Genomic DNA, 16860 nt, shown 5'->3' with positions numbered 1-16860 from the left:
AGTTTTCTGAACTTGTTCGGGTTTACAAGATACAAGATACAAGATAGGTTTATTTGTCACATACACAATCATACACGGTACAATGTGCAGTGAAATTCTTTGTGTCCCTGCTACCAAAAAATAGGTAAATAAAAAATTTTAATTTAAAGAAAAAAATAATAAAATTAAAATTAAATTTAAAAAAAGTGAAAATGTGCATTATTTACATGAGTGGTATTTACATCTAGTGCATGTAGTGCAGGTGGGAGTGAGATTGTCCAGATTAACGCTCACTGTTGAGCAAACGGATGGCCTGGGGGAAGAAGCTTCTCCTCATCCTCTCAGTGTTGGTTTCCAGGCAGCGGAACCGACGGCCTGATGGCAACAGGGAGAAGAGTGAGTGTCCGGGGTGATGGGGCTGCCTGAGGATCTTCTCGGCTCTTGACCTGCATCGTTTGGTGTAAATGTCCTGCAGGTCGGGTAAGGTTGTTCTGATTGTCCGCTCAGCTGAGCGGACTACCCTCCTAAGGGCCGAGAGGTCCTGCTTTGTGCAGCTGCCCATCCATGTGGTGATGCTCCCACTCAAGATACTCTCAGTGGTGCAGGTGTAAAAGTTGCTGAGCACCTTGAGTCTCTGAGGTGGAAGAGACGCTGCCTGGCCTTCTTAACAGTCCTGTTAATGTGCAGTGACCAGGACAGGTCCCGTGTGATAGTCACACCGAGGTATTTAAAACTGTCCACCCTTTCCACCTCAGACCCGGCGATGCAGAGTGGACGGATGTCCTTCTGCTGCTTCTTCCTGTAGTCCACAATCAGCTCCTTAGTTTTGCTGACGTTCAGCAGGAGGTTATTCTCCTGGCACCAGCTCTCCAGGTGGGTGACCTCCTTCCTGTAGGCCTCCTCCTTGTTGTGGGAGATTAACCCCACGATGGCTGTGTCGTCAGCAAATTTTATGATGGTGTTACTGTCTGATGTGGACACACAGTCATGTGTATACAGGGAGTACAGCAGGGGACTCAGCACGCAGCCTTGGGGAGATCCAGTGTTGAGGGTGAGAGGGGATGAGCTATGGGGGCCCACGCGTACCACCTGTTGTCTGCCAGTAAGGAAGCTGTGGATCCACCTGCACAGGGAGGAGTTCAGTCCAAGATCACACATCTTGGTTACCAGTCTGGAGGGGACTATGGTATTGAATGCTGAACTGTAGTCCACAAACAGCACTTTCACATAGTTCCCCATCCTAGTGTCTACGTGGGAAAGTGTCTTGTGCAGCAGGAAGGTTATGCCGTCGTCTGTGGATCTGTCTGGGCGGTATGCAAACTGTAGGGGGTCCAGGGTGGGGGGCAGAGAGGAGGTGATGAATGTTTTGACCAGCTTCTCAAAACATTTCATCACCACAGATGTGAGGGCTATGGGGCGATAGTCATTGGGATTACTGGGCTGGGCTGTCTTTGGGACGGGCACTACAACAGACTTCTTAAAGCAGCTGGGAATCACACACTGTGAGAGGGAGAGGTTGAATATCGTTGTAAACACCGGTGCGAGCTGTTCTGCGCAGGCTTTGAGGACTCGACCGCTAATGCCGCCAGGCCCTGCTGCTTTCCTGGTGTTTACACTTTTAAGCATCCTTCTCACCTCCAGCTCCGTCACAGTGAGCGTCATCTCTTCACCGGCTGGGAGCGCAGCTTCTTGCCTGCTGTCCGACTCGAAACGAGCAAAGAAGTTGTTGAGCTCATCAGCCAGAGAAGCGTCGACTCTCATCTCGGGTGGATGTGTAGCTTTGTAGTCCGTGATGGTGCGTAGTCCCTGCCACAGCGCCCTGGAGTTGCTCCCCTCCATCTGCAGCTCCAGTCTTGCGGCGTAGCGGCGTTTAGCCCCCTTCACCGTCCTACGGACAGCGTGGGTGGCTGCCCTGTACAGCGTCATGTCTCCGGTGGCGAGTCCTGAGTTGTAGGCGGCGGTGCGGGTCCTCAGCGCGTCGCGGACAGTTTTGTCCACCCACGGCTTCTGGTTGGGAAAAGTTCTGGTGGTGGCTGTTGGTGTTACGTCTTCCACCATTTTCCCGATAAATCCCACAACCGCTTCCGTGAACTCGTTGAGGTCACCGTCCGAGCTGCACCGAAACATATCCCAGTCCGCTGAATCCAGTGCGCCCCGCAGAGCGACCTCTGATTGGTCAGTCCACCGTGTTACTTCTCTGACTGCAGGAGATTCCTGCTTCAGCCATTGTTTGTATTTCGGCATGAGAAGGACAGCACTGTGGTCCGAAAGGCCAAACGGAGGCAGAGACTTGGCCCTGTAACCATCCTTGAAAGGAGAGTAACAGTGGTCCAGAGTCCTATCTCCTCTGGTGGGGCAGTCGATGTGTTGTTTAAACTCCGGCATCACCTTCCTCAGGTTAGCACGGTTAAAGTCCCCGGCCACGATGAGGGCTGCATCAGGCTGGTTAGCTTGATAGGTGGATATAGCCTCATGTAGCTCGGTGAGAGCAGTGTCCGTGTTCGCCTGAGGTGGGATGTAAACAGCGCTGATGATGACCGAAGTAAACTCGCGGGGCAGGTAGAAAGGACGGCACTGGATGGTCAGGAGCTCCAGGTCAGGGGAACATGAGTGTCTGAGAGACACAACATTCCTGTTGTCACACCAGTTGTTGTTTACCATCAGACACACACTACCTCCCTTTGATTTACCGGACTCGCCCGTAAGCGTTGGTGGTATAGTGGTTAGCATAGCTGCCTTCCAAGCAGTTGACCCGGGTTCGATTCCCGGCCAACGCATACTTTGGGGGCAGTCGTGGATCAGCGGTTAGGGTGTCGGACCCGTAACCGGTGGATCGCTGTTTCGATTCCCCGTACCGGTGTCCATGGCTGAGGTACTCTTGAGCAAGGTACCTAACCCCCACTGCTCCCCGGTCACTTGGGTGGGTTAAATGCAGAGCACAAATTTCGTTGGAGTGAGTTCCCTCCAATGACAAAATATGTCACTTTCATCTTTCATCTTTCATCTGTCCTTGCGGTGAACTGAGAAGAACTCCGCTGGTTGAACGGCGTGGTCCGGAGTCAGGGGGGTCAGCCATGTCTCAGTGAGGCAGATAACGTTACAGTCCCGTATATCCCTCTGGAACTTTATTCTGGCCCTGAGTTCATCGAGCTTGTTTTCCAGTGACTGGACATTGGCGAGTAGGATGCTGGGCAGAGGTGAATGGTGTGCTCTGCGTCTCAGTCTGTTCCTAACGCCGGCTCGTTTCCCTCGGGGCCTTCTCCATGACCTGCGGCCTGAGCGTCCATTGTTGTTGTTGTTGTTGTTGTATCCTGCCCGTAGGATGTCGACGGGCCAGGTCGGGTCCGGGATTAAGTTGATAGGAGCACAGTTTGAATACTGTGCTCCAAGGTTGATTAGTGTCTGTCTGTCGTATGTGTTACGACCTACAACAGGATGGCTTAACAAATTGAAAACGACTATATACAAACAAATTTCGGGAGCAGGTACGACAGCGGCCGACCTCACCAGCGCCATCTTGGATTCAGTGTAATTAAGTGCAGCAAATTACAGGTACAAGCAAGTAAAATGCTACGGAAACATTTGCAATGGCAAATACTTTCCGGAAATACATTTGTAAACGTGACACATAATGGGAGATTCAGTGAAAGAAACTCTTAATAGGAAGAATTCCCACTTTTTTCGACTTGTGGTTATGTAGACAATAGCTTTAGTTTCATTAGATTAGTTTTCCTCAGCTTTGCAATAAAATACCTTGTTGTATTGTTATTGTTAATGAGGTGGTACCTTAGGTAGGGCTAGCTGGTTTAGGGTTTCACAGCCAACAGGATGGTGTATCGGCCAGGACAGGAATGATGAGGAGTCGTAACACTTCACTCAACTGTATTGTATTCCAGCAGTTGCAATATTCAGTATTGCCAATATTCTACAATAACAAGGTATGAATACACAACCATTAGGTAAGAGTATTTTATCAAACAAAAGCCAATTTACGGCATTCGCCATTCGCCAGTCGTAAAACTTTGATCGACAAAACAGCATACGTTGGCAGAATGCTAACGTTTTATGGGCAAAACCTGTCTGCCCTGTAAGAAAAACGAACGGGCACAGTGGGGTGGGTTTTGTCAGGCTGTTCTTCAGAATATGGCTCAGTGAATGATTGAGGCTCAATCCTGGTTGGTCTAGCAACTGCACCCGGAAGTTGTAATATCCATAGTAACAAGGTAAGGCGACTCTAAACTTTCGAAGATTACGCTTTATTCCGTTTACGTCGTAGCTTAGTTTGTCATACAAACTTTGGAAGGAGAGTCCAATGTCGCGAAAAGCACTAAAAGTGGTGGTTGAGATCAATTTCAGTGCGGTAAGATTTGTTTGTTTTTTTATTTTTTAAATTAATTCTAATCTCGCGTTCTAGGTGAACAGTGAGTTCTGTTAAAGGTTAACGGCACGTAAAACACCAGACACTCGAGTCTTTATCATTTTATTTTGTTTTTGCCGATATGGTTGTTAGCACTTGCAATGCTGCATGAAACGTTCAGAGGTACAGTTCGGTCTATAAGTTAGCAAACTTAGTGCACCCCTTAATAGTACTTAACACTAGTAATTTCAACTTTAGACTTCATCTGCTCTCCTCACCAATTTTGTCCATGCAATTCCTGAATAGTCTATAGTGTGTGTTGTGAATGTAACTGAGACCTAAGCGGTGTAAATGAAATAATATTACGAAGTTTAGAAAGTTTGCAAGTTAGCTAGATATTCAGCTTGACGTAGGACTGACATTTGAGACTTTCATTTGTTTCCCATTTGACACTCAAGGTTGTCCTGCAGTAGCTATAACAGTACTGTATCTTTTATGCTGTCTACATGTAAAGTCAGTTAAGTACCAATGATAATTTGACATTTGATGGGAGACATTTATATAAGGAGTATTTTCATACTTAGTACATAGTATAACATACATAGTATTAACTGGATTTGTGTCACCCTCCTCCACTAGTAAATAGAAAATGGTTGAGATACAGCACAGAGTTTACTTAAATCTTCATTTAATTAAACAAATATATGTTCCTCAACTGTTTTCAGGTTTCTTGTCCTGGAGTTCATCTGGCAGCCAAGGATGATATCTACCTTAGCATGTGCTTCATGGGCCACTACTGTCAATCTGAATGTCTCCCTGCCATCTTTCCTCTGCTGTTTCACGAGAAGATGGCCTTTGAAAAGGCAGGTCTTTTCTGAGGTTTGGATAATGTCGATGAGAAAAGTAATTGAAGTGTAATTTAAGAAATGTGTTGTTGCAGATTTTAAAGTTCATTAGTGGCTCGTCAGATCCAGTCTCTATCGTTAGCTGAGACATTCCTGTACTAATTGGCATAAATAAACTTGACTGTACAGTACTAAGTTGCAAGAATATCAACTCCTGTCAATATAGCACATTCATATTGCTTGCAATACAAGAAAGCTAAATAAAAACATCAATATTTTGTTCTATTTAGATTTTCAGGCATGCAGTTGATCCTGGAGACATTGCTGTAATGCTTGAGTGTAAGTTGCTTATTGTCTAAGTGTATACACCTACATCGATCAGCTTCAACATTAAAACCACCTACTTAATATTTTGTGGGTCCCCTTTGTGCTTCCAAAACAGCTTTGAACAGTCAGGGGAAGGGACACAGGACCTCTGGTTGATTTTGTGGTCACTGGTATTAAAATATTGGATCCTTTGGATACTGTCCATTGAGGGTGGAGCCTCCTACCTGGTGGGAAGCTGCAGGCCTTATTGTGGTCTTTGAGATATTCCTGAGCTGTCCAGCAAGGGGAAGGCTGCTGCTGACAGGAAGAGCCATTGCAATGGAGGGTGTTAATGTTGTGGCTTGTCAGTGTATACATATATGTGGCAGAGCTTGGCTTGCTGCTTGGAAAGATGGACAACATGAGGGCCTCCCAGAAGTGAAGATGGGACGTGGGACTTATCAAAATCTCAAAGTACAAGTAAAATACATTTTTTCCAGGTAGGGCTCACGCTGGTGTAAGTTCAGAGGTCCATTTTCTTGACAAATTTGGTTTAGTTAGTCATTTGACACTATAAAAAGTTGGTGAAACTTCATGATTGACAGCTGAGCCCTGCTCCTGACTGAGTCAGAAGGGTGTATAGGTGTGATTTTGATACAGCTGCTCCACTGCCTGATTACTACTGCAGAGGCTCTGGCTCAAAATGACATCACCAGTGCAAGATGGGAGTGCTTGCATTCAGGAAATTTTGGCTTCACTTTTGCACAGTGGGAGGAAGTGGACATGCATTGACCCTCTTTATATATGTCAACATGCTAAGCTTACTGACTCCTGTAGCCTGTACTCCCGCAGCTTGGTATGTTCACAGGTATGAGAACAATAGTCCTAGAATCTCTAAGTCACTGTGTTTTCAAATATTCCTCAGTCATCTGTATCATATACATATATCTATACATCCTGACTTTATCCAGGTTTATTGAAGTTATATTTAACCACACAGTGATGTGTTCTGGCTCAAAAGGCCAGCCTCTTAAGATACAGCTACAAGGAACATTGTATTAGGCTATAGGGACAATCAATCTGTGTGTCATGTAGATAAAGCTCCAGGTCCAGGGAAGAAGGGAAGAGTATGTGAGACAACTGGTGATGGTCTTCATCATACTCTGGATCTGTCTTAACTTGATACATTTTCTCTTCAGATGAGACAGTCAGAATTGAACTGGTGCAGCTGATTCCTCCAGGTGAGGTTGCTGTTATAATTAAACAATAGGCACTTCTCTTTTCTGTCAACCCGCAAGAATGTGAAAGCATTCTGTAAATTGCCCACTAACAAGATTTGTGTTTACAGTGGGAGACACTCTGGCCAACGTTGAAGAAGATGCCCGACGTTTCTTATTTCCAGAGCCCAAACTGGTCCCTTCCTTCTCTGGAGTGGATCGAGAAATTCTAATGACACGGGCCTCTCATTTTCCAGTAGGTTCAAACCTTTGACACATTACTCTAAAATGTTCAATATATAGTTTTCAGGTTGTGGCTTGAAGGTTCTATGTGTACATCACTAGTATAATCTTTTTCAGACATTGATGAGGGGATTTATTAGAGAACAATACCATCTCTGACTCCATCAAATGTATAAGACAAATTTTATTTTCTATTAATCAGCCTGTAGAAACAAATGATCAACTTTTTGTTTGACTTTGTTCACAAAATTATATCCACATACTTTTTGATTTTCTGGTAATTGTTAACACAATATGAAGGGAATATATAAAAAGTGAAGACGATGAGTGTGATCTTTCTTGTGTTTCATGTGAGTATTGTATGGAAATATCTTCTCTGCCTCCTTTTCCCCAGGGCATCGCTCCCAGGTTGGAGTTTTCTACCAAAACCACTATCATTGAGTGCTCAGCTGATGCAGATATCACCATTTATCCCAATGTTGTCATGGTAAAGTTCATAGTTCAAGTAAAGTTCATAAGTTCATATGTCTGGACATACGTAGAGAATGTACTGTATAATGACTCTAACCATCTGACATTATGAGGTACAAGGTTTATTTATTTCTTATCATTCTTTACTGGTCTGTAAAACAAAATGCAAAAGTTGTAGTCCCTTTATGCTATTTACATTACAGTAACATAATTAATTATCTAAGTTGTTTTTTTGTCCTTTTTTATTATCCTTTTTGTCCACTCTTTTGTTTCCAGAGGCCACTGATAAACAGGAACAGGAAACACGCCAGCAGACCCAGGACATCCTCTCCTCAGAGGAAACAACCACAAGATGTGGGAAGGAGACGAGCTGGTATGAGACGCGAAAGACACAGCAGCACCAGGTTGCCATCAAACATTCAAAGATCCCAGTCTCTGTCCCATCTGAGAGCTGGAAATGCCCAGCATCTGTCCCAAGTCAGCCTGGACTCTACAGCTCCTGGCCCTGCCGACTGGGTCACAACCAGCAACTCTCAGTCTGTAAGCACTGGTAACCTATCTTTACTTCATTTACAGCCAGCAGATGGCAGAGTGGAACCAAGTTAGGAGTGTGCTCACACCTCTTTATTCTAGTAGCTTCTCTTTTGTGTTGTGTGATGTTTTAACAATGAGAGGGCTTGAGGGTCAGTCAAAGCAGAGTCACTGAATGACTGTAGTATAGTCAAAATTAAGTGTTTATGTCCTTCGGTAGTTGGCACAGTGGTGCATCCCTGTTGCCTCACAGCAAGAGGGTTGAGGGTTCAAGTCCCGGTCCGGTCTGTGTGGAGTTTGTGTGTTTTCCCTGTTCCCATGTGGGTTTTCTCCAAGTACTCTGGCTTCCTCCCACAATCCCAAAAACATGCACATCAGGTTAACTGGCTGGTTGGGGTTTGGTTGATGATATTGTATACTGATATTTAAAATCAGGGAGTTTATAGTCAAAGTAATAGCTCACAATTTTGTTTGAAGAGAGAAAACGTCTTTTTTGTCTTACTGTCCATAGCTATCATATTATCACTATCACCCACTTGTCACTGACATAAATCAATTTCAGGAAACATTTTATATGTGCTGTTTGGAACACCTAGTGTTTGAATTGTCTCCTACTTCCTGATCATCTTCCAATAAATCCTGCTTGTGTACACCCTGTAGCAATATGACCTGCAGACTTGCCTCCGCACTGTGTCATTCTTCTGTATGTAGTTACTGGCATCATGGCCTGGAGCCAGTCGATCTGCCTCCTCCCACCGCTCTGCACTGTTTGCCAGCTCTTCTTTAGCTTTGATCAGGTCTTCATCCACAGGTAGAAATCCTCATGTGGTGCTGCTGTATTTTTGCTCAACATGATTTACCATCTCAAACAACTTTCTGAAACAGTTTGTAACATTTACAATTATTGTTATACGGCTTTGTTGACGTTTATTGACAATAAGTTTGTTCCTACCACCTGTGAATGCAAATCTGCTTTGACTTAAAAACATTTGTCTCTCTTTTTGATGCTTTAGTGAGATACTCTCCAACTGGCATAAGAAAATCTTTATCCACTGGTTTGGTAGGAATTTCTTTTTCTTATGTTTGGCCTTAAGACAAGGAAGTCATGGGATGTAGCAGATGTGGTTAGCCTAGCTTAGTATAAAGAGTGGAAGCAGTTTTATTCAAACAACAGAAATACCCTTATGTGCTCACTCACATTGATTAACACACCCTGTTTAATCTCGCACAAACAGCAATGTGAAATCTCTGACATTAGTCCTTTCCTTTTTGATAAAGCTTATAGTTATGCTGCTATAGACTTAGACTGCCGAGGGTCCTCCCATGACGCACTGAGCTCTTTCTTCCTCTCCCTCTCCTTCTGCACACATATATGTCCCATTAATGCATATCACTAACTCAACTTCTTCCCTGGAGTCCTTGTGCTTTCTTGTCTCGCAGGTTCCCATGTACCGTGGTTGGACCTCCTGCTGCGGTCCTGCTCGAAACTTACTGCGATTACTACTGTTCAGTCATTATCTATTTTAATTCTATTACTACTCTGCTGCAGCTACTACCATTATTATTGTCACTAATATTGCTATCATAATCACCATAGTACTGTACCTTCTGTCTTGTCATTATCATTATCTACAGTTCCAATACTTCTGGTATTATTACTGCTGCAGTGCATCTCTGCTTGTGTGCTCCTTCTCTCACGCCCCACCCCCCTCTCCCTCTCTCTCCTTGTCTGTCTATCTTTCTCTCTCTCTCTCTCTCTCTCAACCCAACCGGTCAAGGCAGATGCCAGGGTCTGCTCTGAGGTTTCTGCCTTCTAAAAGACAGTTTTTCCTCGCCACTGTCACCACGTGCTTGCTCAAGGGGGAATGTTGGGTTCTCTATATTACAATTTAATAAAGAGTTTGGTCTAGACCTGCTCAAATTGGAAAGTGTCATGAGATAACCTTTGTTGTGAATTGGCACTATATAAATAAACTGAATTGAATTGAATTGAATTATTGATTTGGAGCAGTGGATCTTGGACCCCCATTTGATATGATTCTAGTTATTGGATGTTTTATTATACAAAGTGTATGTAACCCATGACCAATTACAGAACATATTCGTACATTATGTAATTGTGGTGTGCATATTAAATTATTGTGAACATAAATTAGTCCACTTTTTGCTGAAAGGTAACCAGTAGAACTTAATTCTTCTCTGTTTCCATTGGCAGATTGGAGGGATATCAGAAGATGACTCGGGCTCTTCTGAAACACATGACCCCCTTGACTACAACCAAGGTCCTCGTCCTTCAAGACTGTGGCAGTCTTACAGGGAAAAGGCCAGACACAGCAGGTTCTTTTCTTTACTAGTTTCAAATATTGACATTCATTGGATAATCATGCTCACATTCACATCAGTATAACTACACACATCAAATACTTCCCCAATGACTACGCAAGTTAAAAAAAACCTGTTTAAATAAGCTTCGGGGCTGTTGGCTGTAGTATTTTTTCCCTATTTGACCAAATTAAGAGAGCAAGGTACAAGATACAAGATACAAGATAGGTTTATTTGTCACATACACAATCATACACGGTACAATGTGCAGTGAAATTCTTTGTGTCCCTGCTACCAAAAAATAGGTAAATAAAAAATTTTAATTTAAAGAAAAAATAATAAAATTAAAATTAAATTTAAAAAAAGTGAAAATGTGCATTATTTACATGAGTGGTATTTACATCTAGTGCATGTAGTGCAGGTGGGAGTGAGATTGTCCAGATTAACGCTCACTGTTGAGCAGACGGATGGCCTGGGGGAAGAAGCTTTTCCTCATCCTCTCAGTGTTGGTTCTCAGGCAGCGGAACCGACAGCCTGATGGCAACAGGGAGAAGAGTGAGTGTCCGGGGTGATGGGGCTGCCTGAGGATCTTCTCGGCTCTTGACCTGCATCGTTTGGTGTAAATGTCCTGCAGGTCGGGTAAGGTTGTTCTGATTGTCCGCTCAGCTGAGCGGACTACCCTCCTTAGGGCCGAGAGGTCCTGCTTTGTGCAGCTGCCCATCCATGTGGTGATGCTCCCACTCAAGATACTCTCAGTGGTGCAGGTGTAAAAGTTCCTGAGCACCTTGAGTCTCTGAGGCGTCTGAGGTGGAAGAGACGCTGCCTGGCCTTCTTAACAGTCCTGTTAATGTGCAGTGACCAGGACAGGTCCCGTGTGATAGTCACACCAAGGTATTTAAAACTGTCCACCCTTTCCACCTCAGACCCGGCGATGCAGAGTGGACGGATGTCCTTCTGCTGCTTCTTCCTGTAGTCCACAATCAGCTCCTTAGTTTTGCTGACGTTCAGCAGGAGGTTATTCTCCTGGCACCAGCTCTCCAGGTGGGTGACCTCCTTCCTGTAGGCCTCCTCCTTGTTGTGGGAGATTAACCCCACGATGGCTGTGTCGTCAGCAAACTTTATGATGGTGTTACTGTCTGATGTGGACACACAGTCATGTGTATACAGGGAGTACAGCAGGGGACTCAGCACGCAGGCTTGGGGAGATCCAGTGTTGAGGGTGAGAGGGGATGAGCTATGGGGGCCCACGCGTACCACCTGTTGTCTGCCAGTAAGGAAGCTGTGGATCCACCTGCACAGGGAGGAGTTCAGTCCAAGATCACACATCTTGGTTACCAGTCTGGAGGGGACTATGGTATTGAATGCTGAACTGTAGTCCACAAACAGCACTCTCACATAGTTCCCCATCCTAGTGTCTACGTGGGAAAGTGTCTTGTGCAGCAGGAAGGTTATGCCGTCGTCTGTGGATCTGTCTGGGCGGTATGCAAACTGTAGGGGGTCCAGGGTGGGGGGCAGAGAGGAGGTGATGAATGTTTTGACCAGCTTCTCAAAACATTTCATCACCACAGATGTGAGGGCTATGGGGCGATAGTCATTGGGATTACTGGGCTGGGCTGTCTTTGGGACGGGCACTACAACAGACTTCTTAAAGCAGCTGGGAATCACACACTGTGAGAGGGAGAGGTTGAATATCGTTGTAAACACCGGTGCGAGCTGTTCTGCGCAGGCTTTGAGGACTCGACCGCTAATGCCGCCAGGCCCTGCTGCTTTCCTGGTGTTTACACTTTTAAACATCCTTCTCACCTCCAGCTCCGTCACAGTGAGCGTCATCTCTTCACCGGCTGGGAGCGCAGCTTCTTGCCTGCTGTCCGACTCGAAGCGAGCAAAGAAGTTGTTGAGCTCATCAGCCAGAGAAGCGTCGACTCTCATCTCGGGTGGATGTGTAGCTTTGTAGTCCGTGATGGTGCGTAGTCCCTGCCACAGCGCCCTGGAGTTGCTCCCCTCCATCTGCAGCTCCAGTCTTGCGGTGTAGTGGCGTTTAGCCCCCTTCACCGTCCTACGGACAGCGTGGGTGGCTGCCCTGTACAGCGTCATGTCTCCGGTGGCGAGTCCTGAGATGTAGGCGGCGGTGCGGGTCCTCAGCCCGTCGCGGACAGTTTTGTCCACCCACGGCTTCTGGTTGGGAAAAGTTCTGGTGGTGGCTGTTGGTGTTACGTCTTCCACCATTTTCCCGATAAATCCCACAACCGCTTCCGTGAACTCGTTGAGGTCACCGTCCGAGCTGCACCGAAACATATCCCAGTCCGCTGAATCCAGTGCGCCCCCAGAGCGGCCTCTGATTGGTCAGTCCACCGTGTTACTTCTCTGACTGCAGGAGATTCCTGCTTCAGCCGTTGTTTGTATTTCGGCATGAGAAGGACTGCACTGTGGTCCGAAAGGCCAAACGGAGGCAGAGACTTGGCCCTGTAACCATCCTTGAAAGGAGAGTCCTATCTCCTCTGGTGGGGCAGTCGATGTGCTGTTTAAACTCCGGCATCACCTTCCTCAGGTTAGCACGGTTAAAGTCCCCGGCCACGATGAGGGCTGCATCAGGCTGGTTAGCTTGATAGGTGGATATAGCCTCATGTAGCTCGGTGAGAGCAGTGTCCGTGTTCGCCTGAGGTGGGATGTAAACAGCGCTGATGATGACCGAAGTAAACTCGCGGGGCAGGTAGAAAGGACGGCACTGGATGGTCAGGAGCTCCAGGTCAGGGGAACATGAGTGTCTGAGAGACACAACATTCCTGTTGTCACACCAGTTGTTGTTTACCATCAGACACACACCACCTCCCTTTGATTTACCGGACTCGCCCGTCCTGTCCTTGCGGTGAACTGAGAAGAACTCCGCTGGTTGAACGGCCCTGAGTTCATCGAGCTTGTTTTCCAGTGACTGGACATTGGCGAGTAGGATGCTGGGCAGAGGTGAATGGTGTGCTCTGCGTCTCAGTCTGTTCCTAACGCCGGCTCGTTTCCCTTGGGGCCTTCTCCGTGACCTGCGGCCTGAGCAGTTCCCCCTTTTCTCAAGTCTTTATGCTAAGCTAGGGTAAACATGTCATTTACTTTACCTTTTCAGAGGGAGATTACATATCGCACTTTTCATTTGACTTTGAATTTGACTGCACACAAGCAACTGCAGATGACACTGGAATGTTTATTTTTCAATCATGTAAATGTCAATTATTAATGAAAATGTCTCTTGAGCTGAAATTCCCTGACTATTGGTACAATGTTCAGGTCTCAGTCAGACTCTCAGAGGGAATGGGACGAGGTCCACGAGCGTGTACAGGGACTCCTTACGACACCAAAAGCTGTACAACGACTTGTCAGTGTAAGTAATACATAACAATATACTCTATGTTAGATATTACAACATCAGTATGAGTGCAGTGTTAAACTTTCCATTTATACAGGCTACGATAGGTAGTTTGGTTCAGTTGTTGCAATGTTACAGTCAGAGTTTCCATTTAATTACCATTTTTTAATCTGTCTATATCTGTTAAAGTTCTACATATGTCAAACTCTCGAGTCATGAAAATAATTCCAGGGAAGCATGGCATGATTATATACAAACAGTATATTCATCCAAGTAAAAAATATTCAGCTTGAGCAAAAAGGTTGCATGTGTCATGGGGCTTTGCAGAGTGTTGTGTGAGAAGAAGTGAGTAGAGTAGAGGAACTGTGAACTGTGGCCAGGAAGAACCTGTGTCTGATCACTGAAGTGTGTCTGGTCACATGTACGTGTACATGAATGGTCGTGTTATAGGCACATTCAGGTGTGCTACTATGAATGGATTCTATTTCTGAAATGGGCATCTGGATATTGTATTTTAAAGCATATATAACTCCAGGAATGCACAGAGGATCACAGATTAAGCATAACACAATGTAAAAGAATGTATGTGTTATTGTGTTTTAGGGGGCCACATACTATGAAATAGACAAGGTTTTAGCCAGGAGGTCCATCTCTCCAGGTCCACCATGATGAGCTGGCCAGGCTCTGGAAAGGTGAGGAGGACCAGCTCTGCTCCTTCCTGAGTTTTAATTTTCTCTTGAGTCTGCAGTCTTTTATCTAACAGCTCACTGTAGCCATGTTTCCATCAATATGCGCAATTTTGAAATTAGCAACTGTGGTATTATTTCAGCAAACAGTCTGTTTTACTTTATGTACAGCCACCGGTTTCCGGTTTCACAAGCAGTCAGGTCCAGGGCTTGAAAAAGGACAGTTTTCAAGTTCAATGTCATATGTGAAGGATATTACTTTAAAAGCTCCCATTTGTGCTGTGTAGAGCAAAAATAGGAGAGAAAACAACTTTACATGCTCCAAGAGCCATGAAGGAGACTGCACATTTGAAGCATCCCAAATTATAATCACTCTAACAAAACACTCAATACAGAGTGACCTCTGCAGATAAAGCAATGTGAAAGAGAAGGGTTGGTTAACAGATAATTAGATAAGTTATAATAACAATAAAAAAAATGTTTTCCTTCACATCAAATATCCCAACCCTTACAACAGGTCAAATCACTCTTCACCCCTCCTTTCCCCTTCCCCCTTTTAAAGCTACCGTACACCCCGTGTCACAAATGCCAAGTTAGGACAACCATTGCAAGGCACTAGAGCTGTGAAAGAAGACCAAAATTATATATATATGTGATGTCAGATATCTGTCTTTTTCCTCACCTTTAGGAAACCTTGCCAATGAAGTCATTAGATGTCAAGACTCTCCTCTTAATTGTGTGTGCAAAACAGAGAGGTATTTCACCTCAATGGTTTGATTGATGACTGGCAAAATAAAGTGTTTTATGTTAAAATAAACCTTTTATAATCAAAACACATTGTTATTTCTTAATTTAAGCACAGCAAAGAGGCAATAGTATGAGTTTGATGTCATAAGTCCCTATCCTGTTAATCTATGATGCTGACATTGTCGAATCCTCTGGTAAATCAACTGAAGGCCATTAAAGGCCAATTTAATGCAGCTGTATATGAACCACTGCCATATATCAGAGAAATAGCTACTCACTACTGTATGACAGTGAGGCATTAAACATCATGGAACATTGTGATCTATTGCAGAATGTGTGCTGAAACAATTTTAGTGTTATAACCTGTCAAACTATAGGCCTTGGTGGCAGTTCAGATTTTTAAGTGGTTTGTTTGCTTGGTTTTACAAAACTCCTTAAATAATGTTGTAAATGACAGACCATTTGGAAGTAGCACTTCTGACTGCTGTCAGTACGGTCAGAGACTTTTCAAAGTTTTTCAGGGTCTATCTGCTCTGCAAGCAAAATGAACTCCTCCACAGTGGAAAAGCCCTATTAGTAACATTTCAAGGTACTCTTCGAGGAAACCAAACATGTAACCAACAACGTTAGGGGAACGCAACTGCAACCTGAAATGATAGTGAACAGTCTTGTTATCCTTATGGTTAGGGCCTGCCAAAAATGAAAACAATTAAATCAGACAAAAATGAGCAACTTCCTTTTATTTGCGAGCAGTTACATGTAGTAGTAGTAGCAATAGTACATACTTAAGGTACTCAAGTAGTTACAGAGAAGGGGTGGTTGATGCCAGTGTGCTTTTGAAATATGGAATACAACTTGAGATGCAAGGGCTTATCTGCATGTCAGGATAGCAATTTCATTCATCCATGTTTTATTTCAAATGGGGCCCTATTAAATATAAAGATATGTTATCCTCAAGGATTTAGTCATGTGATGTCATACTAAACCTGAAGCACACTGTAAACACCATTACTTTATTGAACATTTGAACATTCTGAAAATAGACGGTTGAATTCTCAACATTCCATGACCTCTATCAAAACATCTGCATGATACTTGCTTAAGGATATAAGGATAAAGTAGCATTTTCAGTAGCTATTTTTTCTGTGCTAGGCAGCTAGTATTACAAAGTATTGATACATTGCTTTATAAACAGCAGTTTACACCAAGCAAAGAAAATGTCACGTTTTTGGGTTTTTTTTGTGATTCTTTTTTACAAGCTGGACCATTAAAATTAGGATATGTAGCTAGCATGGAATTTGTAAGAGTAGCATTTGCTGTTGCTAATTTTCAACACTGGCCTAGCTGCTAACATTGGCTATAGTATGAATTGACAAATTAGCTGTTTAGACTTGCATAAAAGAAAATCTCAAAGGTGTATGTGATTTTTTTCCCCCAAGTTTTTCCCCAAGCTAAAATTAGCAGGTCTAAATCTTATCACTTACAACTTTAAATGGAACACGTTGTAGTGTACTATATTGTGCTGTAAACTACTCTGGCAGTTTAATTTCTACCACAATCTGAGAAAACTACACAAAAATACTTGTAGTTGTCTCACAATGAACATAGATGATATGGAGTCTGTTGCTGTAATGTACTTTTATTAGTATGTGACAACAACATCAGTGTAATTGAGTTGTGTTGTGATGGATGAGTGTGTTTTCTGGATTGGAAAAGGCTCAGAATCTAGCTACGGTGAAGAATAAACCAAGCGAAGAATGACTACTTTTACTTCAACTGAGAAATAATGATATTGATGATTATT

General features: G+C 44.1%; 1 protein-coding gene and 1 non-coding gene across 6 annotated transcripts in view; both read left to right on the top strand.

Moving 5' to 3' along the window:
• The first annotated feature begins 2684 nt into the window (after positions 1-2684).
• Positions 2685-2756, top strand: trnag-ucc. The gene has a single exon. It is a non-coding gene; the product is annotated as a tRNA-Gly (tRNA).
• Positions 2757-4024: 1268 nt separating this feature from the next.
• spata6l (spermatogenesis associated 6-like) overlaps positions 4025-16860 on the top strand; it is a 16817-nt gene continuing 3981 nt past the window's right edge. The window contains exons 1-13 of one of the 5 annotated variants that reach the window (XM_046380550.1): positions 4025-4202; positions 5062-5215; positions 5472-5520; positions 6687-6728; positions 6836-6960; positions 7342-7434; positions 7695-7958; positions 8661-8760; positions 8963-9009; positions 10165-10286; positions 13545-13638; positions 14227-14315; positions 14998-15142. In XM_046380550.1, the coding sequence (XP_046236506.1) occupies positions 5096-5215; positions 5472-5520; positions 6687-6728; positions 6836-6960; positions 7342-7434; positions 7695-7958; positions 8661-8760; positions 8963-9009; positions 10165-10286; positions 13545-13638; positions 14227-14292 (1122 nt within the window). In that variant the 5' untranslated portion in view covers positions 4025-4202; positions 5062-5095 and the 3' untranslated portion in view covers positions 14293-14315; positions 14998-15142. Of the gene's footprint in view, positions 4340-4451; positions 4520-5061; positions 5216-5471; positions 5521-6686; positions 6729-6835; positions 6961-7341; positions 7435-7694; positions 7959-8660; positions 8761-8962; positions 9010-10164; positions 10287-13544; positions 13639-14226; positions 14316-14997; positions 15143-16860 lie in introns of those variants that run through there. The other 4 variants (XM_046380551.1, XM_046380547.1, XM_046380549.1 and 1 more) reach the window with 4 other exon arrangements.

The sequence above is a fragment of the Scatophagus argus genome, chromosome 23 (genome assembly GCF_020382885.2).
Source record: "Scatophagus argus isolate fScaArg1 chromosome 23, fScaArg1.pri, whole genome shotgun sequence".
Lineage (NCBI taxonomy): Eukaryota > Metazoa > Chordata > Actinopteri > Scatophagidae > Scatophagus > Scatophagus argus.
Note: the sequence above shows the minus strand (reverse complement) of the source record. Positions and strands in the feature narration are given on the sequence as shown.